Raw genomic sequence first — 22772 nt, 5'->3', positions numbered from 1 at the left:
CATGAAACTTGGCCATAAGGTTAATCAAGTATTACTGAACATCCTGCCTGAGTTTCATGTCACATGACCAAGGTCAAAGGTCATTTAGGGTCAATGAACTTAGACCATGTTGGGGGAATCAACATCAAAATCTTAACCTAAGGTTAAGTTTTTGAAATGTCATCATAACTTAGAAAATATATGGACCTAGTTCATGAAACTTATACATAAGGTTAATCAAGTATCACTGAACATCCTGCATGAGTTTCACGTCACATGACCAAGGTCAAAGGTCATTTAGGGTCAATGAACTTTGGCCGAATTGGGGGTATCTGTTGAATTACCATCATAACTTTGAAAGTTTATGGATCTGATTCATGAAACTGGGACATAATAGTAATCAAGTATTACTGAATATCCTGTGCAAGTTTCAGGTCACATGATCAAGGTCAAAGGTCATTTAGGGTCAATGAACTTTGGCCAAATTGGGGTATTTGTTGAATTACAGCCATAAATTTGAAAGTGTGTTGGTCTAGTTCATAAAACTTGGACATAATAGTAATCAAGTATCACTGAACATCCTGTGCGAGTTTCAGGTCACATGATCAAGGTCAAAGGTCATGTAAGGTCAAAGAACTTTGGCCACGTTGGGGGTATTTGTTGAATTGCCATCATATCTCTATAAGTGTATTGGTCTAGTTCATAAAACGTGGAAATAAGAGTAACCAAGTATCACTGAACATCTTGTGCGAGTTATAGAAGTTTTCAAAATCAGCACTGCTGCTATATTGAATCGCGTGATGCAGGTGAGACGGCCAGAGGCATTCCACTTGTTTAAATTGTAGGTACTTTCGCATCCGAGCAAAGCAGCTAGCTATTGACCAGAAGGAGGTGGAGTCACTGCAGGAAGATCGTAGAAACTTTCTTCTTCGAGCCATGGAGTGTTACCTGCACTGTCTAGAGGCTTCTGACCAGTCCCAGGACACCCGCGTCTTCCGCCTGTGCTCTCTCTGGTTCAACAACGCTACAGTCACCCAGATCAACCTCCTTCTAAAAGATTCCATCGGAAAGATCGAGAGCAGGAAGTTCCTTCCGATGATGTACCAACTGGCCGCTAGGATGACCACCAAGGTCCAGGGCAAGGAAGAGTTCTATGACATTTTGAATAACTTGATAGAGAGAGTTGCAGTGGACCATCCTCACCATGCGCTACCGGTCATCTTGGCTTTGGCCAACGCTAACCTGGACTCGATCGTCACCTCTAAGAAGACAAAGCTTGGTAGGGGCAGTGGCGGTGGAGACCTCTCACAAACAGATAAAGTGAGTTATTTGTCCAGTTTACATAACACCATTTTTATCATGATAAAAGATGGCAATTGCATGATTATCCGAAGATTTTCTAAGTACTATAGAAAGAGTGTTCTATTTACAAGCTCCTGACCAAGTTTGATCCCAATGTGTTTCTTTGAAATCCAGGATCGAATGCAAGCAGCTGTTGATCTAAGCAACAAACTAATGACCAAGAAACCTTGCTGTGACATCATACCAGCCATGAATAAACTATCTGAGGCTTATATTAGGATGGCTTATTGGGACGTATCGGCTAAGAAAGCAGAAACAAGTAAGATTAGTGGGAATTGTTTTAGTTAGCTTACAAAGTCAGATTCAAGTTTGGTCTCGTCTTTTTAATAGCAAGAAGTTTTACTTATTATCTGTACATGTATATTATTGCACGACACCCTGCCCACATTTGAGTAAATTCGCACTTCATGTTTGTGCCTCATTGACTGCATGTACACCACTCTGTAGTGTGTTCATCTTCAACTATGAAGGATGCACTATTAAGAAAGACCAGAATTAAAGGCTTAGAGACAGTATTCTATATTAAGTGAAAAAGCGTTGCTGGTATTTGGAGTAGTAATCCAAAGATATGAATCGAATTTCAGACCCATAGATGGTGATGACTGGATTTATCTCATACTTGAAGCAATTGCCTTTACCCCCTCCTTCCCCCACTTGATTCTGATAATTTTGGTTTTGTCCCTTTTGTATTTCAGAGGCCATTCCTATCGCATCCAACCAGCCCCTTCTCCATCTGAGATCTCTCCACCACGTTGCCGTACCAACCCTGGAGCTTGACGTCAAAGCATCCTGTTGCTATGATGACATTGTTTATGTTGAAGGTTTTGAGCCGACATTCAAGCTTGCTGGTGGTATCAACCTACCTAAGATCCTTACATGCAGAGGATCAGATGGGGTCAAACGGAGACAGCTGGTCAAGGTACAAACCAACCTCAAGATCAATAGTTGATATTCAATTATGGTTCTTATGTTGGGGGTTATTGACTGGGAGCTAAATCATACTTACATAACATAAATGCTTCCACCCCTTGATTGGTCTGTGGCTTCTAGGGAATGAAATTAGATGTCAGTGAATGAACTACCTTGGTTATTCAGGATAAAAGGCATGCTTTAATTGTACAAGTTGTTACACACAATTGTTTGGTGACTTATTGATTCGGAGGTCCATGATTTCTTTCACATGATTTCTTTGCAGTTATCCCACTCAGTATGTACTTGTTCAAATTTCTTTGATATTGATGTTCAGCTTTGCATGTCAGGGGCCAAAAACCATGTACAAAAACGTAATTATGACCATCTGATTGTGATTTTTTGCATGGTCAGCCCCCCCCCCCCAACTTTCAAAACCATTCAGCGGCCCCTGACATGTTGCTCAGCTGATCCTAACGAAGGGTTGACATTTCACTGTTGGGCAACCTTTCTGTTTGTGTGATCCCCATTTTCTCCATTGTTAATTCATTTCATGAAGCGCTGAAGTTATGATCATTCAAGTTGTTTTCTTATCTATTGTAATAAAATGGTTTTTTTTATCATTGTATGATTTTATTTATTTGTAGGGAAATGATGACTTGAGGCAAGATGCTGTTATGCAGCAGGTCTTTGGTCTGGTGAATCAGCTACTCAACAAGAATACAGATACAAAGAGAAGAAAGCTGCAGATCAGGAGATACAAGGTAATTATACTATGGAGGCATAGTGGTACAATCGTTTGGATTCCCATCCTTTAAAGGGATCTTTGCACTTTGTGAGCAGCTGATATGAAGAATTTCAAAACTATGATGAAATATGTCTATGAGTGTTTGTATTTGTCCCCCAAAACCCTGAAACACACCACAATATAGGATATAAACTAAAATTTAGACACAAATAGCTATTTATTATCCTGCTTTTGATAAACCTTTTTGAGATGCTTTTATGCTAGTTTTCTTAAAGTCTGTTGGCTGTGTTTACCTTTTGTTGTGTGTAACTCTTACATAATGTGTATGTATTATTCGCTACACTGTACATTCATGATAAATTGCAGACTCTATACGTAGGTCAAATGTGTTTGGTTCATCCAGAGTTTGTATATTGTAGTACAGATTCACCCCAAACATTGAAACCAACCCTCATTCATTTTAAAACTTTGGTTTAAATCACCAAAGTTTTGAAATAATTCCAGTAGATGTGTTAATTTGAAACTTTTGGACTGGTATTTTTACTGTATAAGCCTTAAGTTTAGCCCATTTCCAAGAACTAAAATGAGAATTTTGAAAATCAGAACAAAGTTAATGATCACTTTAATCAGAGGGTCAAATTTTACTCCTGGCATTAATTACCTCAAAGGAAATTTATACATATTGTATTTAATCAACTCAGTGAGATAAATAGGACCTGGCAGTAATCTATCCCTTGAAATTAAGGACGTTCCACAGTTATATTTGTGCGCATTATGATCTGCGCATAGTTTACACTCTGCGCACTGACGTCACAATAGATGAACAGGTGATTAATTAGCTCTGGATATGAGCTGATTTTTCTCATCTTCTGCACTTTAACTGCAGATCCGATGCATTATCTTATGAAGCTAAAAAATGGAATTATTCCATGGACCATTTAAAAAAAAATCTCTACAATTTCAAAATACTTTACTCTGCAGTGCTGCCAATAATCACGAATATTACCCCGAGTTTGAATAAATGGTAGAATGGTTTTGATTTTTTCTTCACTTAGATACAAAGCATTTGGCGCATTTTCGGTGTTTTAAAAAGCACATTTGCTCTAATAAAAATGCTGATAGTTTAAAAACAAGCACATGAACCCCTATTTTTTAATGTTTGTACCTCTTAGGTATACCTTTCTCTACAACTCTGCAAATTTTTGTGAAAATGACATGGATTTTGAATAAAGTGCAGCATTTATTTTACTTTTGGAGTTTGTTACTTAAATTTCACATTTGCTAGATTGGGATTTTATTATCTTTTACGCCATTTTTAAGAACTGACAGTGCTGTTAAACTTAAAATTGCACAAAAATAGCACTATAAATAGATTCTCCATTCTAACGATACAATTATTAACTCTCTTGCGAAATTTGATGACTTTTTCATGTATTTTGATTGAGTAATAGAGGTTTAAACTCATTGTAGTTATCTTGGGCGGTCTAAAAATGCCAAATTCTTTTGAATGCGCAATTCTTGAGAACATCAATTTGGGTGAACTTTGAAGCTCTATAGCAAAAAATCGAGCAAATGGACCTATGTTGATTTTTGCATATTTTGAATATTAAGGTTCTAAGGTATCTATGTGCAAAGTTTGGAGAAAATGACATGGATTTCACTTTAACTGTGGAACATCCTTAAAAGCACATAACAGCAGCTCTGCTAAAGCCAGAGTACTTATGTGACATCATTGTCAAGCGCTAAGAGACTTAGGCACACATTATGCCAAAACAAATGCTACCACTACTAATAATAATATTTGCTTTGTTTAAAACTAGGTTGTCCCTCTCTGTCAGAAGAGTGGTTTGTTAGAATGGTGTGAAGGAACAATGCCTTTAGGTCTCTATCTCATAGGAGATGGTAAGAATGATCTTGGTGCCCATGTACGCTATCGCCCAGGAGACTGGAAGGCTAAACAATGTAGGGGGAAGATGGCAGTGAGTATACTTATTTTGCTGATTTCATGGCTGTTATATATTTCCTACCAGAATCATTCTGCACATATTTGTATTTATAAAGTAAACATATATATATATATATACATATTTTTTATATTTTTATTTATACAAACAAACACTTTGGTTGTCATATTGTTGGATTCTCTTCCAATTCATTTTGACATCACATATAATCATATCATCATTAGAGACTTTCAAATCTAAACTGAAGTCTTTTTAACAGTAATAAGTTCTTGCACTTTGACACTCATCCAAACTCTCTCATTCTTTCTCTTTCTTGTACACCTTGGGTTAGAATGTTTCTGGAGAGATGGTGCTTTATTAATGCCTATTATTATTATTGTTATTCATTATTACTGTTGTTGTGGTTGTTATCATTAAAGGACAAGTCCACCCCAACAAAAAGTTGACTTGAATAAAAAGAGAAAAATCCAACAAACATAACACTGAAAATTTCATCAAAATCGGATGTAAAATAAGAAAGTTATGATATTTTAAAGTTTCGATTAATTTCACAAAACAGTTATATGCACATCCTGGTCGGTATGCAAATGAGGAGACTGATGACGTCATTCACTCACTATATCTTTTGTATTTTATTATGTGAAATATGAAATATTCTAATTTTCTCCTCATTGTCAAGGGAAACAACTATTAATTCCTCCCTGAACATGTGGAATTAGCATTGTTTAATACTATATGGTTCTGTCAAGGTGGTCCTTATTGTCAAATATGTAAAAAATGAAATATTGTATAATTCAAACAATAAAAAAAAAAAAATAGTGAGTGACGGACACCATCGACTGACACATTTGCATGTCGCTGAGTTGTGCATATCATATCATTATCATCATCATCACTACCACAACTGGCATTTACTTTTAATATCAGTCCATATGAGTCACTAAACCCATCGTAGACTGACAGATCACTATCCATTTTCTTTTCCCTCTCTATTTTCGAAGTTTGAAAATAATGCAAGAAATTACATTTTATTTCCAGGCTTCCCATCAGACAGGCGATAACAATCAGAAGATCAAAGCTTTCAGCAACGTCTGTAAGAACTTTCAACCCGTCTTTCATCATTTCTTCCTAGAGAGGTTTCTTGATCCAGCGGATTGGTTTGAGAAACGACTCAGCTATACTCGTAGTGTCGCCACAGGATCCATTGGTAAGGAGATTGGATCTCAATTTTGAAAATGATCCTAGAATAAGAATCGGCACCTACTAGAATTTGATGGGAGCTTTATATTTCATAACCTCGCCCATGATTTAGAATCTTCTCTCCCCCAATGATGAGTTTTCCTCCTTCTTCTGCATTGTAAAGAATATTGCTTTAGATTTTACATGTTGCAATGCAACTTGAGCACTTAAAAATAGCACTATCATGATAGCCTTTTTATAGCCCTGTCAATTACAGGAAAATAAAAGAAACAAAAACAACACTGACAAAAAATTGTAAATATGTACCTTTGGTTAAAAAAAACACTTTGCAGATTGAGTTCATATATGTTCAACATTATTCTCTAATTCAATATATCTCTTTCTCTTATGATTCTTGATTATATAGTTGGTTATGTAGTTGGTCTTGGTGACAGGCATTTTCAGAACATCCTAATCGACTGTAACTCTGCAGAACTGGTTCACATTGATCTTGGTAAGTGTTCATCAATCCTTCAATTTTTACCAGAATATTGCTTTTCTCCAGGAAATGTGTATCCCTGTAATGAAACTTGAGTGAAAACATGTTTTAGAATCCAAGATGCATTTGTGTCTCGCTTCAGATCTCCATTCATTAGCTTCTGGGCAATTACATAAAGTAATTGTCCAACCGTCTTAATGTGGAACCTTCATGAAATATTATTTCTCTATTTTCTGGTTTTCCTATAAAAGGTTTTAATGCTCTCATATTATCTCAACTTCAGCAGTTTATAAAGTGAAGTATGAATTTTATGGGATTGTCAAATTACTGCCCTGCTTCAAGAACTAAAATCTTTGTGTCTATTATTTACTTTCACTCATGATTTTAACTTGCTTGTTTGTACTTTTGTTGGGGTTTTAACTTGTTTTTCACCATGATGTGAAATAACTTCCACAGAACATTGTATCGACTTTGAGTAGGGTCATAATCTTTCAATGCCTGAGGCTGTTCCATACTATGTGTAATAATTTCCACATAAACACTGTCTTATATTACCAGGTATTGCCTTTGAGCAGGGTCGTAATCTCCCAACCCCTGAAACTGTACCATTCCGTTTGACCAGAGATCTTGTGGATGCTATGGGTGTGGCTGGTGTAGAAGGAGTCTTTAGAAGGTTAGAAATCATATTCAATTTATCTTTTTTGTGTGTCCAGAATACAAAATAATTGTTGCTTACATCAAGTCAAATTTGGCTTATATCAAACAGATATATAGGTCCCAAGAGATTCGTTCTTCAAGGGATCTTTTTGAAATGACAAAAAGTAACAACAACCTAAATATCAACTTTTTCAGTGGGTTACAGTCAACCAAAAAATTACTTTTTTTCTTTCCAGGGCTCTTTTTGGAGAAACTTAAAAATTTTCCAGGGCTACTTTTTCATTTTCCAGGGCTCTTTTTCCACTTTCCAGGGCTACAATTTCTGGAGCTATTTCGCGGCTTTTTTGCGTTTGTGTGTGTGTGTGTGTGTGCCACATTGAAGGGATGCTGGTCAGCAGTGCAGGGCTGCTCTGCTGCAGGCTCTGCTTTAACAAGATGTACTGTACATGCGATCGCGACGAAGCTTCGAAGCAGCGCGGCGCGAGCTAGCGAGAAGTACGTACCGGTACCATCTCGAATTCATAGGCACATGTACCACATGCACTATTCACGCCCGTAAACAGAGATTCACAGGTAAGTTCTCTTAGCTGACACGATCCTATGATGGACTTACGTGCGCTGAAATGAGCAATGTTATTGTGCCACTGTATCTTGTATTTGCTTGTGTGACTCTGCGGGCAGCTCCGCGGTGATTTACGTACATATATACGTGATGTTCGCAACTGCAGTCGGGCAATGAGTTTGGGATTTTGTAGCACAATTGGTGTGCGCGTAGGAAACAGCTCAAGATTGTAATATAAGCGGTCACACGCAAATGCAAACAAGTACACATTTAAATGCAATATAATGTATAATGTATAATTTAAATGCAATCACGTACGTATGCATGAAATGCTACATAATATACAGTGTTGACGGGGGCGATTATGAGTTTTGCAGTCGCCCTCGTGTGAATGTTTTTAGCCCTTTTCCGGGGCTCTTTTTGGACTTTCCGGGGCGAATTCGCCCGCCGCCGCCCCCGTGTAATTTTTTGGTTGGTTACAGTACAATGGAGGGAGAATAATTGTGAATAAGATCAAGTTTTCGGAATAACAGAATAATAACTTTTTATTTGAAAAAATTGTGTTATTTGGTGCTTTATTTAAGGATCCTTTCAATCCAAATAGCTTTTCTTACAGATGGAGAGCTTTGAAAAAAAAATTAAGTTTTAGATTAAAGTGATTATTCTGTTTTTAATTTTACAGGTGTAGTGAGAAGACTATGGAAGTGATGCATAACTCTAGAGAAGCTCTTCTTACGGTAGTGGAGGTATGTGAGACTGAAACATTCATTTTCCTTTCAAATCCACAATATTGCATTATGAAGAACTGTGTTTAATATTGTAATTCAGCTTCATAGATATGTAATCTTTCAAGATATATGTAAATTGATCAAGTAGCTGTCAAAAAAGTTCTTCTCTTGATTTACTCCTTATTGGAAGCACTTCACAACATTCACATCAATTCTTTACTTCCCCAAGGTCCTTCTCTATGATCCCCTGTACACCTGGACCATGTCACCAGCAAGAGCTCTGCAAATACAGGAATTAGACCGAACAGAGCTGGGAGATCAGTCCGAGCTAAATACCACTACAGACGGTCATCAGGACATCATGCCTACTCCTACCAACGGGGCTAGTAGTCCTACCACCTCTAGAGAGGAGGTCAACCAGGTTTGTTTCTTTGATTTACTTGATTTTATTGGGGTATCCTCTTGGAAGAAGGGTGGGGGGTCGTTTGTACCCTTAGTGATACCTCAAGTTACAGCCCTGGCTTGTATTTTGATCCATGCAACACCAGAATATACTCATATGCTCTCACTTGTTTTTCTATCAAATACCTGTGTGTGATAAGCAATTAACTGGAAAATTATGAATCAATGATCACAAAGATTTAAGATTCGCACTTAAATGCCTAGTTGCGTGCGGTATAAAAGGCATGACCACTTTGGTCAGATCATGCCAAGAGAACGTGCACTATTGCGTATTGATCAGTAGGATTGCACATTGCACATCACATACACATTGGCATTTAAGTGCGACTCTAAGTCATACTTAAAATCTTTGTGAAACACCCCCCTGAACTTACTTTAGAATTCCACAACAGTATGACAGGGACACCCATCTTCTATAAGGTGGTAGAAAGTGTCTGCACTGGGTTTCAGATTCTTCTGGGTGGCCAAAATTGTTTAAAATTCTGGACATCACATGATAGCTGTCCTCCATTTTCGAGTAGTTGGATGATAATCTATATTGCTTTATGATTCATGATTGTGTATCTCTTCACTGTCTGTCCAGGTTGCCGAGAGGGTGCTTCTCCGACTGAGGCAGAAACTTGGTGGAGTTGAAGATGGGGTGACGCTGAGCGTTGCTGGTCAAGTTAGTCTACTCATCCAAGAGGCCAGAGACCCTGTGAACCTCTCCAGACTGTTTGCAGGTTGGCAGGCATGGATATAAGGACTGTTTGATGGATCATGGTCTGATATCAAAGACAACTTACAATTAATTGCAAGTCAATTTTGGGTCTCAGAATCATTCACAAATCTTTAAATCAAGTGTAAATTTGGACTCAATTGCTGGTCTGCTTTTTGAAAAAAAGTCATTCATATTGATTTGGTACAGTCAGACTTGATCAATCGTAAATTTGCAACAGAAGTGGCAATTGATAGCAAATATTTCTTGCGACAAGCCAAAAGTGATTTTATGAAGATCCTGTATTTTCGATGTATTTCGACAACAAACTATAGCAGAAATTATTCACAGGGACTTCAATAAAATATCTTCAGGTGTTCAAACTTGCTAACTGCCACTATTTTATAGGAATGGTCCCGAATTGGGGTGAAAAGAGAGCCACTAAACCACTGTACCTATTTTTGTAAAAAGAAATATCTGTCTTTACTAGTGTATAAGAAAGTCAGAAATTTCTGTATTTTCATCTTTTGTTCTCATTTGTTACACTTTTTGGGGGGTTTCAAATTAGATGGGTATAAGCCCTATTCTTGGACAGATTTATGACAATTGATTCCAGCCATGTGTATCCTCAACTTGTACATGTAATTAGTATTGACCTTTGCACCTTGAACATTTCTGATTAAAATAGATTAGGTGCCTTAGAAATCACAATAGATATTATATCAGCTATGCAGTAAGAGAAGAAAATATTAATCTGAAGTTGAGATATTACAGCTTCCACTGATACTTCTAAATGAATCCTTTGCAATATTCATAAGCAGACCTAAACATTATCCAGAGCCCTTCAAATTATATTTGTAATTGGACTCATTTTGAAGCTGAATTGTTTGAAATCCTGTTCAATATCCCGAAATATTGAAGGGATTAATAGCACTTTCCATTACATAAATGGTTCAACCTAATCTTGCATTTTATTATTATTATTTTTTTGTTGCTTGAAATGATATTATCAGTGTGACGAACTGGGTTCTCTTTTATATGAATGAGGACCAGAGTCAATAAGCAATGTGTTGCTTGTGTGTTGCAAAATATCATGCATAGAATCAGTTCGTTATGTATTCTATTGTTGGCACAAATGCCAATGCCATTTCTTCAAACTTTTGGGGTTTATAAATAAAAAAAGATCAAGCTATTTATAATATAGCTATATCTCATCTTACTTTGAGAAAATTTCAGAAGTTTTTACAATGAATTGCACCTGAAACTTGGATGTTGCTGAAATTTTCATAATCTTACATTCCAACATGATGATGAAATGTGTAAGGTAATTGATATTACACTGTTTACTATAGTAGAGGAAAATCTGATTGGAAATTTGCAATGTAATGAATATTCATGAAGAAACAAACAAGTAACAAGTTCAAATGGAAAACAGTCATGTATTCATGCAGCTCATGAAAATGTGAATGAGCTTAAAAGTTGTGGATATTTACCGGTAATGAACTGCATTTTCTACTATGACGTATCAGGAAACTCAGATGCATTTCATACAGTCATCAATAATATTATACTTCAGGAATGACGCAAATTTAGAGTGAATAACGGGTGCCCAGAATTTTTCTGAAAATTCAGCTTCCATATTTCAAATGATCTCAATAGAAATGAAACATACAGGTCAACTTTGCATTGAAGTTGGTGTGATAAAATTATTGGGAACTTTATTCCTTTTGCCAACTTCAAGTCATGTGTATCTTTGTATAAGTGCTCTATGAAATACACCCAACTCGGTTCCCTGATGCAACGGGTTTACATTGATTAGTTTCTATTGTGAAATGTCTGATATTGAGCAATGACCTTTATTAAGAGATTGGTTGACTCAACAGATGTGCTATAGAGTACCGAAGCGATGACGTTGGTTGCCATGGTGTCATGGCGGCCTGGTTCTAAACAAATGAACCCGCTGAACGAAAGCGTGTTTCTCATAGGAGAAAATGGCTGCTGTCGGAATTTGATCGCTTGCAACCTATTTTTCAGACAAGCCAGAGTCATTTGCAAATACAAATGTGTACAGACGATTGTCACCTGCCAAAGTTTAGAACCAGCCCGCCATGATGCCATGGCAACTGACGTTACACTTCGGTACTCTATAGCAGGTGGTTTAGCTCATGGCGGTAATCGTAATGGCCTCCTAAATGGATATTGGGGGACGGGGGGATTTAGTTCTCTAGTTAGGGTTGACACAATTTTGCTAATGAATTCTCTATACATGTAAATGTACCTCATATGGCTAAAGCAATATTGAGATGCTTACGTAGCCAGTCTATCCACTGTACATTCCATATTACACCTCAAGTGGTATTGCACTTTCCATGGCTGAAGTGCGCCCTAGGCTGAGATTGAGAATGTCTTGCTGGTTCAGCCAGTTAGATGGCTCCTCTGATGTAACTTCATTACAGTTTGCTTTCAGTCCGTTTTACAATCTTTGAGTCAGCATATTATAATCTCTCCGTAAAAGCCAAAAATTAGGTGTCTTTGATATAGGGAATACCCAGTATGGGATCAATTAAGCGGTCTTTAATTTTGTCAGAATACATCTGTATATATATATATATACATAAGGATGATTACCATGTGCAGCTGTCATCAAGTGTTTTGTGTTTGAAAAAAAGAAAAAGTTTGTGAGACGTTCTTTGGACAGATTTAACAGTATATTATTCATGCCTATGCCTCAAAATATAGAGAAAAAAGTAGTGTAGTTGATGAAAGGCACATGTGATAAATAGTTAACGCTGCAAACACATTGTTTAATTTGTGCAGACATTGAAATTTGCACTTTTTTTTATTCTTGCCAAATATATTGCTTTCATCCAGTGAACTATATTTCAGATATTACAATGACAGATGCAAACATCTCGACTGTACACTGTCACGAATCCATCTAGTTTCTTTATTCTATTGCTTTTGTCATTACTCATCGTCTTCCATACGTAAGTAGGTTGCAACCTCTTGTCTTATTTTTCTTCATTTTTAGTCTTAAATTCCAGTACTATCTTTTGCTATCAGAAATTTGCCAAACCTAGTGTTCCATGTTCACATTAGTTTGTGAAAGAACTTTTTCAAAATATAATTGTATCAAAGAAAAACATGTTATTAAAGGCAAAGCCTAACTTAAGGAAACCACACTGCATTTACATGTATTTTGTCATAATAATTTCTAGTCATTTTTCAGCCAGTCGGATGCAAATATTTTGGTAGCTTAAAACAGTTGTCAGTGAAAATCACTATAACTGCAGGGGCCCCGTTTCATAAAGGACTTGCAACTGTTTCAACTACCATGGTAACAGGACTCAGCAGCCAATCATTATCATGGTTTCCATGGTAGTTGCCGTAGTGGCAAAGTTACAACAGTTGTAAGTCCTTTATGAAACGGGCCCCAGATCTGCAAAGGTGCTCAAACGTTTGTGAACCCACCAGATAATGAACTACATAAAGTTTTTAGGTTCTGCCATGTTTTAGAGATTTAAATGTGACATCGCCCGGGTGATAAATATTACATTCAAGACAGTTTGTTTCTATCAGAATACCTTGAAAAATAAATATCTTTAAAAAGAAATAGTACAGTTGTCTTGTCTACATTCAAAACTCAGCATAAAGGATTGCATTTTGTGACAGGGTTCACTAACTGGAGTACAACTGTATTATTTCTTTTTAGAGATATTTATTTTTCAAGGTTTTCTGTTAGAAATAATTTGCCTCTTTTCCTGGAAGTTGATTCTATTTAAAAAATTCATAACAATCATTTAATCTGGGTGTTTATACTTGGCATTCCTATTTCTTGTTCTAAAACTTCATACACTCTTTCTCTTCACCGTACAAAATGATAAACACAAGCGACATAATCGTTAACATTTTAAAGATCACTTTATTAATATTAATCATAATACATAACATTTGTATAGCGCACTTTTCATCTAAGATGCTCGACATGCTTCAGAACAAATTACAAAAAGGGAGAAAAAAAAGTACATAGCAAGTTTGAACTATACAAGGATAGCCTTCAAAACATACTGTAGATGGTTGGCTGTCAAAAAGCACCATTTTTAGCATGTACCTCCCTGGCATGCCTTGCATAGGCTATTATAATAAAACATTCTACAAAAGGCTTGACATTTAATAAGAGTACACACAGCTACATACAGTACATTACAAGTAAATAAGCCAGTTCGTAGTTTGATTCCGCGCATGATCAGCGGAAGGTCATTTGTACTGAAGTGACATGGTAGATTAAAATTTAATGAGATAAGCACCATCTTTGATGTCTTGATTATTCATATATTCTTTTGAATTGTCGTTTTTCATTTACATCCACAAAAACAATGCGTCCACGAACGACTGGTATCTCACAGTTTGCCAAGTACATTGTACAACATGCTGTAATATGCATTCAAAGTAGAAATGCAACAAATAACTTCATAGAGTGTTCATTGATGTGCTATTCTAGTCACCTAGTCTATTCAATTTCTTCATCCTGCTATGTAAGGCATCCTTATATAATATCTTGCTTTGAAATCTGCCTATCTCAATGAAAGAAATGAAAGGTCATTTGACCAAAATTGTAACTGTAAAATTGTAACTACGAACTGGTCTATTGCCACTTGGTCACACCTACTATGATTAATTTCCATTGGTTTCATCCCATATTGTCTAATCCAAGTTCATCTCCTAATCATTTGGTCTGATTGCCATTAAGCCCATTAATCATTTTGTCTAATTTCTAGTTAGGCTTTACTCATTTAGTCTAATTTTCACTTTGTTCTTGACTCAAATGTTCATTCAATATAAAGTGTGAAAAAGCTAATAATTGGACCATCTTGACATTAGACCAGATGACAGTTAAGACCAAGTAGCATTTAGACCTAGTGGTTTAGGCCATCTGAGAATTAGACCAACCACTTACAGACCACACATGCAAAGAGGGGAGCCACAACTGGAATAACTAAGGCGGTGAGAGATTACCTCTAAGTTGGTTGACCTTTTTATCTTGAATGCATAACAAAGATGAAATGGCACTACAACCACTATCGAGTTAAATCAAGGAGAAAAGATACCCTTGATAAAGGTCAGAGAAGGAAGCCGATTTGGAAGGCGGTAAGAGATTACCTCTTGGTTGACCTTTTTACCGTGAATGCACAGAGAACATGAGTTGGCACTACAACCACCATCAAAGACATAGATCCATATCCCCAATGAATGGTAGAAGAGCTGAAAGTTCTCAATGATGGTATCCTAATTGCTGACAAAGAAGAAAGTAACCAAATGACTTTGAAAGGGAAGTTAATCGTAGACTTCTACGATATTCCAGGAAGAGCCAAAGTAACAAACGGAGTCAGTGGAAATAAAAAATCCTCTGTAATGATTTAGTAATAGTCTGTCAGATTTTAAACAAGCAAAATAATTTTACCAAAGAGAAAGCAGCTCCCAAAGACATGAATCCATATCTCCAACAAATGGTAGAAGAGCTGAAACTTCTCAATGATTGTATCCTGATTGTTGACAAAGAAGAAACGACTTTGAAAGGGAAGTTAATCGTAGGCATCTACGATATACCAGGAAGAGCAAAAGTCACAAAAGCAGTCGGAGGAAATTCCAAAAAACATGCGTGTTGGCGGTGTGACCAAGAAGGTTGTAAAAGAAGAACTTTGTACTATTATCGCGAAGAAATATTTCATCATCTCACTCTGTGGCTGAAAGTGGTTATAAAATGAAGGGAGGATTGTCTTTTACTACATCCACTCATGCCATTTTATAGGCAGTCATTCTCAGTTCTCTGCTCTAATTCTGGGGTCAGGAATCAGCAAATAAAAATCTCCTCTCCATAATTGCTGACACAATGTGCCTTTACTAGTTGCATTAATATGATTCAACTTGGAAGACATGGCTTCTGAAACTAATACTGACTCTCAACCCAATCAAGAAAAGGCTTAGGCCAGTCCACAGCCACAAACTATGGACTGAGAATGATAATTAACGAATGGTTTTCTATTCCAGCAGAAATATGTGTTGACCTCTACTTACTTCAAGTTTGTTAATGTGATTATAATAATGCTAAACATATTTGACTTTCCATATTCCATTTTTCGTATGTATATCACATCTATTCATAAACTAAGCTAAAAAAGAACAATTCATGAAACGCCCCTCTCTGAATTTACTTTTGGCATGTTTAATTTATAGTAGGGCCTACAGAAGTCACATATATCCACTCGAGTTGTTCTATCATTTTCGTTAAGAAACCTACTGTCCTGACACCAACAAGGTTATTTCTTGGGTAATCGCCGATTCCTTCCCGAAGATTCACTGTATAGGAAGGAAAGTGGTTTCAGTGATGCCGGTGAGACAGACATCCACCGAAAAGAAAAGACATGAAAGAAGTGTTGGAAGCTACGGCAAGAATTGAAGGTGCTGTAGGAAACCGGAGGGAGGTTACAGCTCTTCAAAACAAACGGGGAGAAAGGGAAAGGAAAAGCTTCCTGAGCTTCCATATTATGAAAATGTTGCCACTCCAATAGAACCCATGCATACAGTTCAGGTATAAGAGTAACCCAGAACCCTGAGGCCAATCACTTTACTCTGAAAAAAAGTGAATTGAAAGAAGCTATTTATGCAGTCGGATTTTATCCTGAAAGAAAGTTCAAGTCATCGATATTGGAGTCATCAAAAGTATACCACTTGTCCCCTGGAAGTCCTCATGCAGGTTTCCATCCTAAAAGACATATGGACTCTGATGATCCAGAAGGATTGATAAAAGAAGAGGCAAAAAGCTGGGTGACAGCTTTTTCTAAAGGTATCAGGTCTGTAAGCAAAAAATGCTGTTTCCAATTTAAAACCCACTACGTCCAAGAACTGGCCACATACAAAGATTCCAGAAGGCTTTTTTATTGTAAAGCGAAATGCAATTTCAAAGCCTGTATTGTTGAATGCACCGTTACAACGCGTTCAGAAGATACTCTACTAACCAAGGTTAGTTTTGAGGAGGATCCACGTCATTCCAAGCGTGAAATGAGGGCCCGATATTTTTCGAAACAGGAATAGGGTCAGTATGGGGAATGAGTTACACTAGAAGCCGACACATCAATATCTCGACAACCTGAGGGATCCCACTAACGACAAATTCCAAAGTGGTGTGCGAGACAAAGCACCAAATAAAAAAGTGTTACAGAAAATTTCATCCGACTATCGAGACACTAGGAGACCAGGAAGTCAAGAATTGCCTGGATTGCTAGAATTTATTGGCACAACATAAAAACAATCTTTCTTCCAAATGAAGTGAAGAGGGTGTCCTACATTCATTGTACCCACCTTCTTTCATGTTATGGACACATGGTCTTTGACCATTTTTCATAACATAAGTACTACCGATGTGGTATTTCTCGATGCTACGGGTTCTGTTTTAACGAAAAACAAAAAGCTCACAAAGAAACAATATTAGTGATCCGACATCCAAATAAAGTAATACACCTGTAGCTGTCGAAACACGACTTTTTGAAGTCAATTTCATCACGCAAAGGGAAAGCAGCTCCCAAAGACATGAATCCATATCTCCAATGAATGGTAGAAGAGCTGAAAGTTCTCAATGATGGTATCCTCATTGCTGACAAAGAAGAAAGGACTTTGAAAGGGAAGTTAATCGTAGGCATCTACGATATACCAGAAAGAGCAAAAGTCACAAAAGCAGTCGGAGGAAATTTAAAAAAAACATGCGTGTTGGCGGTGTGACCAAGAAGGTTGTAAAAGAAGAACTTTGTACTATTATCATGAAGAAATATTTGTGAAAGGTCAACACATTTTCCACATATAATCAAGGGGAACACATAACAGATAAACCTTGATAACTGTCAGAGAAGGAAGCCGGTTTGGGAATAACTCAAAGGCGGTACAAGATTACCTCTTGGTTGACCTTTTTACCATGAATGCATAACAAACATTTGTTGGCACTACAACCACCTTTGAAGACATGAATTGAAAGGGAAGTTAATCGTAGGCATCTACGATACTCCAGGAAGAGCCAATGAAAGTAACAAACAGAGTCGGTGGAAATTAAAATTCCTCTGTAATGATTTAGTAATAGTCTGTCAGATTTTAAACAAGCAAAATAATTTTACCAAAGAGAAAGCAGCTCCCAAAGACATGAATCCATATGTCCAATGAATGGTAGAAGAGCTGAAAGTTCTCAATGATTGTATCCTGATTGCTGACAAAGAAGAAAGTAACCAAATGACTTTGAAAGGGAAGTTAATAGTAGGCATCTACGATATACCAGGAAGAGCAAAAGTCACAAAAGCAGTCGGAGGAAATTCCAAAAAACATGCGTGTTGTCAGTGTGACCAAGATGGTTGTAAAAGAAGAACTTTGTACTATTATCGTGAAGAAATATTTGTGAAAGGTCAACACATTTTCCCACATATAATCAAGGAGGACACATAACAGATAAACCTTGATAACTGTCAGAGAAGGAAGCCGGTTTGTGAATAACTCAAAGGCGGTATGAGATTACCTCTTGGTTGACCTTTTTACCGTGAATGCATAACAAACATTTGTTGGCACTACAACCACCATCGAAGACAAAAATCCATATCTCCAACGAATGGTACATGTAGAAGAGCTGAAAGTTCTCCATGATGGTATTCTAATTGCTGACAAAAAAGATGGTAACCAAATAACTTTTAAAGGGAAGTTAATCGTAGGCATCTACGATATTCCAGGAAGAGCCAAAGTAACAAACGGAGTCAGTGGAAATAAAAATTCCTCTGTAATGATTTAGTAATAGTCTGTCAGATTTTAAACAAGCAAAATAATTTTACCAAAGAGAAAGCAGCTCCCAAAGACATGAATCCATATGTCCAATGAATGGTAGAAGAGCTGAAAGTTCTCAATGATTGTATCCTGATTGCTGACAAAGAAGAAAGTAACCAAATGACTTTGAAAGGGAAGTTAATAGTAGGCATCTACGATATACCAGGAAGAGCAAAAGTCACAAAAGCAGTCGGAGGAAATTCCAAAAAACATGCGTGTTGTCAGTGTGACCAAGATGGTTGTAAAAGAAGAACTTTGTACTATTATCGTGAAGAAATATTTGTGAAAGGTCAACACATTTTCCCACATATAATCAAGGAGGACACATAACAGATAAACCTTGATAACTGTCAGAGAAGGAAGCCGGTTTGTGAATAACTCAAAGGCGGTATGAGATTACCTCTTGGTTGACCTTTTTACCGTGAATGCATAACAAACATTTGTTGGCACTACAACCACCATCGAAGACAAAAATCCATATCTCCAACGAATGGTACATGTAGAAGAGCTGAAAGTTCTCCATGATGGTATTCTAATTGCTGACAAAAAAGATGGTAACCAAATAACTTTTAAAGGGAAGTTAATCGTAGGCATCTACGATATTCCAGGAAGAGCCAAAGTAACAAACGGAGTCAGTGGAAATAAAAATTCCTCTGTAATGATTTAGTAATAGTCTGTCAGATTTTAAACAAGCAAAATAATTTTACCAAAGGGAAAGCAGCTCCCAAAGACATAGATCCATATCTCCAACCAATGGTAGAAGAGCTGAAAGTTCTCAATGATTGTATCCTGATTGTTGATAAAGAAGAAAGTAACCAAATGACTTTGAAAGGGAAGTCAATTGTAGGCATCTATGATACTCCAGCAATGGCTAAAGTAACAAAAGGAGTTGGTGGAAATTAAAAAAAACATGCATATTACCAGAAAGGTACGTAAAAGAAGAGCTGTGTACTATTATCACAAAGAAGTATTTGAGAAACAACGTATTTTCCACATTGTTCTTGTCACATTATGGAGATAAAACAAAGCAAATAAATGCCATAACGAATATGGACAGTCCTGAGAATGATAATTCAAGAATGGTTTTCTATTCCAGCAGAAATATGTGTTGACCTCTACTTACTTCAAGTTTGTTAATGTGATTAAATAATGCTTAACATATTCCATTTTTCGTATGTATATCACATCTATTCATAAACTAAGCTAAAAAAAAACATTTCATAAAATGCCCCTCTCTGAATTTACTTTTGGCATGTTTAATTTATAGTAGGGCCTACAGAAGTCACGTATATCCACTCGAGTTGTTCTATCATTTTCGTTAAGAAACCTACTGTCCCGACACCAACAAGGTTATTTCTTGGGTAATCGCCGATTCCTTCCCGAAGATTCACTGTATAGGAAGGAAAGTGGTTTCAGTGATGCCGGTGAGACAGACATCCACCGAAAAGAAAAGACATGAAAGAAGTGTTGGAAGCTACGGCAAGAATTGAAGGTGCTGTAGGAAACGGGAGGGAGGTTACAGCTCTTCAAAAACAAACAGGGAGAAAGGGAAAGGAAAAGCTTCCTGAGCTTCCATATTATGAGAATGTTGCCACTCCAATAGAACCCATGCATACAGTTCAGGTATAAGAGTAACCCAGAACCCTGAGGCCAATCACTTTACTCTGAAAAAAAAGTGAATTGAAAGAAGCTATTTGTGCAGTCGGATTTTATCCTGAAAGAAAGTTCAAGTCATCGATATTGGAGTCATCAAAAGTATACCACTTGTCCCCTGGAAGTCCTCATGCAGGTTTCCATCCTAAAAGACATATGGACTCTGATGATCCAGAAGGATTGATAAAAGAAGAGGCAAAAAGCTGGGTGACAGCTTTTTCTAAAGGTATCAGGTCTGTAAGCAAAAAATGCTGTTTCCAATTTAAAACCCACTACGTCCAAGAACTGGCCACATACAAAGATTCCAGAAGGCTTTTTTATTGTAAAGCGAAATGCAATTTCAAAGCCTGTATTGTTGAATGCACCGTTACAATGCGTTCAGAAGATACTCTACTAACCAAGGTTAGTTTTGAGGAGGATCCACGTCATTCCAAGCGTGAAATGAGGGCCCGATATTTTTCGAAACAGGAATAGGGTCAGTATGGGGAATGAATTACACTAGAAGCCGACACGTCAATATCTCGACAACCTGAGGGATTTCACTAACGACAAATTCCAAAGTGGTGTGCGAGACAAAGCACCAAATAAAAAAGTGTTACAGAAAATTTCATCCGACTATCGAGACACTATGAGACCAGGAACTCGAGAATTTGCAAGATTACCTGGAATGAATTACACTAGAAGCCGACACGTCAATATCTCGACAACCTGAGGGATTTCACTAACGACAAATTCCAAAGTGGTGTGCGAGACAAAGCACCAAATAAAAAAGTGTTACAGAAAATTTCATCCGACTATCGAGACACTATGAGACCAGGAACTCGAGAATTTGCAAGATTACCTGGAATGAATTACACTAGAAGCCGACACGTCAATATCTCGACAACCTGAGGGATTTCACTAACGACAAATTCCAAAGTGGTGTGCGAGACAAAGCACCAAATAAAAAAGTGTTACAGAAAATTTCATCCGACTATCGAGACACTATGAGACCAGGAACTCGAGAATTTGCAAGATTACCTGGAATGAATTACACTAGAAGCCGACACGTCAATATCTCGACAACCTGAGGGATCTCACTAACGACAAATTCCAAAGTGGTGTGCGAGACAAAGCACCAAATAAAAAAGTGTTACAGAAAATTTCATCCGACTATCGAGACACTATGAGACCAGGAACTCGAGAATTTGCAAGATTACCTGGAATGAATTACACTAGAAGCCGACACGTCAATATCTCGACAACCTGAGGGATCTCACTAACGACAAATTCCAAAGTGGTGTGCGAGACAAAGCACCAAATAAAAAAGTGTTACAGAAAATTTCATCCGACTATCGAGACACTATGAGACCAGGAACTCGAGAATTTGCAAGATTACCTGGAATGAATTACACTAGAAGCCGACACGTCAATATCTCGACAACCTGAGGGATCTCACTAACGACAAATTCCAAAGTGGTGTGCGAGACAAAGCACCAAATAAAAAAGTGTTACAGAAAATTTCATCCGACTATCCAGACACTATGAGACCAGGAACTTGAGAATTTGCAAGATTACCTGGAATGAATTACACTAGAAGCCGACACGTCAATATCTCGACAACCTGAGGGATCTCACTAACGACAAATTCCAAAGTGGTGTGCGAGACAAAGCACCAAATAAAAAAGTGTTACAGAAAATTTCATCCGACTATCGAGACACTATGAGACCAGGAACTTGAGAATTTGCAAGATTACCTGGAATGAATTACACTAGAAGCCGACACGTCAATATCTCGACAACCTGAGGGATCTCACTAACGACAAATTCCAAAGTGGTGTGCGAGACAAAGCACCAAATAAAAAAGTGTTACAGAAAATTTCATCCGACTATCGAGACACTATGAGACCAGGAACTCGAGAATTTGCAAGATTACCTGGAATGAATTACACTAGAAGCCGACACGTCAATATCTCGACAACCTGAGGGATCTCACTAACGACAAATTCCAAAGTGGTGTGCGAGACAAAGCACCAAATAAAAAAGTGTTACAGAAAATTTCATCCGACTATCGAGACACTATGAGACCAGGAACTCGAGAATTTGCAAGATTACCTGGAATGAATTACACTAGAAGCCGACACGTCAATATCTCGACAACCTGAGGGATCTCACTAACGACAAATTCCAAAGTGGTGTGCGAGACAAAGCACCAAATAAAAAAGTGTTACAGAAAATTTCATCCGACTATCGAGACACTATGAGACCAGGAACTCGAGAATTTGCAAGATTACCTGGAATGAATTACACTAGAAGCCGACACGTCAATATCTCGACAACCTGAGGGATCTCACTAACGACAAATTCCAAAGTGGTGTGCGAGACAAAGCACCAAATAAAAAAGTGTTACAGAAAATTTCATCCGACTATCGAGACACTATGAGACCAGGAACTCGAGAATTTGCAAGATTACCTGGAATGAATTACACTAGAAGCCGACACGTCAATATCTCGACAACCTGAGGGATCTCACTAACGACA

At 37.4% G+C, this 22772-nt stretch overlaps 1 protein-coding gene across 3 annotated transcripts in view; it reads left to right on the top strand.

The window, feature by feature from the left end:
- LOC129259702 (serine-protein kinase ATM-like) overlaps window positions 1–12923 on the top strand; it is a 58187-nt gene extending 45264 nt beyond the window's left edge. For 2 of the 3 annotated variants that reach the window (XM_064098088.1, XM_064098087.1), the window contains exons 48-58: window positions 825–1299; window positions 1456–1600; window positions 2037–2260; window positions 2898–3014; window positions 4819–4977; window positions 6001–6169; window positions 6569–6655; window positions 7199–7313; window positions 8542–8605; window positions 8817–9008; window positions 9633–12923. In XM_064098088.1, the coding sequence (XP_063954158.1) occupies window positions 825–1299; window positions 1456–1600; window positions 2037–2260; window positions 2898–3014; window positions 4819–4977; window positions 6001–6169; window positions 6569–6655; window positions 7199–7313; window positions 8542–8605; window positions 8817–9008; window positions 9633–9791 (1906 nt within the window). In that variant the 3' untranslated portion in view covers window positions 9792–12923. Of the gene's footprint in view, window positions 1–824; window positions 1300–1455; window positions 1601–2036; window positions 2261–2897; window positions 3015–4818; window positions 4978–6000; window positions 6170–6568; window positions 6656–7198; window positions 7314–8541; window positions 8606–8816; window positions 9009–9632 lie in introns of those variants that run through there. The other variant, XM_064098089.1, reaches the window with a different exon arrangement.
- Window positions 12924–22772: the final 9849 nt, after the last annotated feature.

This window comes from Lytechinus pictus, chromosome 4 (genome assembly GCF_037042905.1).
Source record: "Lytechinus pictus isolate F3 Inbred chromosome 4, Lp3.0, whole genome shotgun sequence".
In the NCBI taxonomy this organism is placed as follows: domain Eukaryota; kingdom Metazoa; phylum Echinodermata; class Echinoidea; order Temnopleuroida; family Toxopneustidae; genus Lytechinus; species Lytechinus pictus.
Note: the sequence above shows the minus strand (reverse complement) of the source record. Positions and strands in the feature narration are given on the sequence as shown.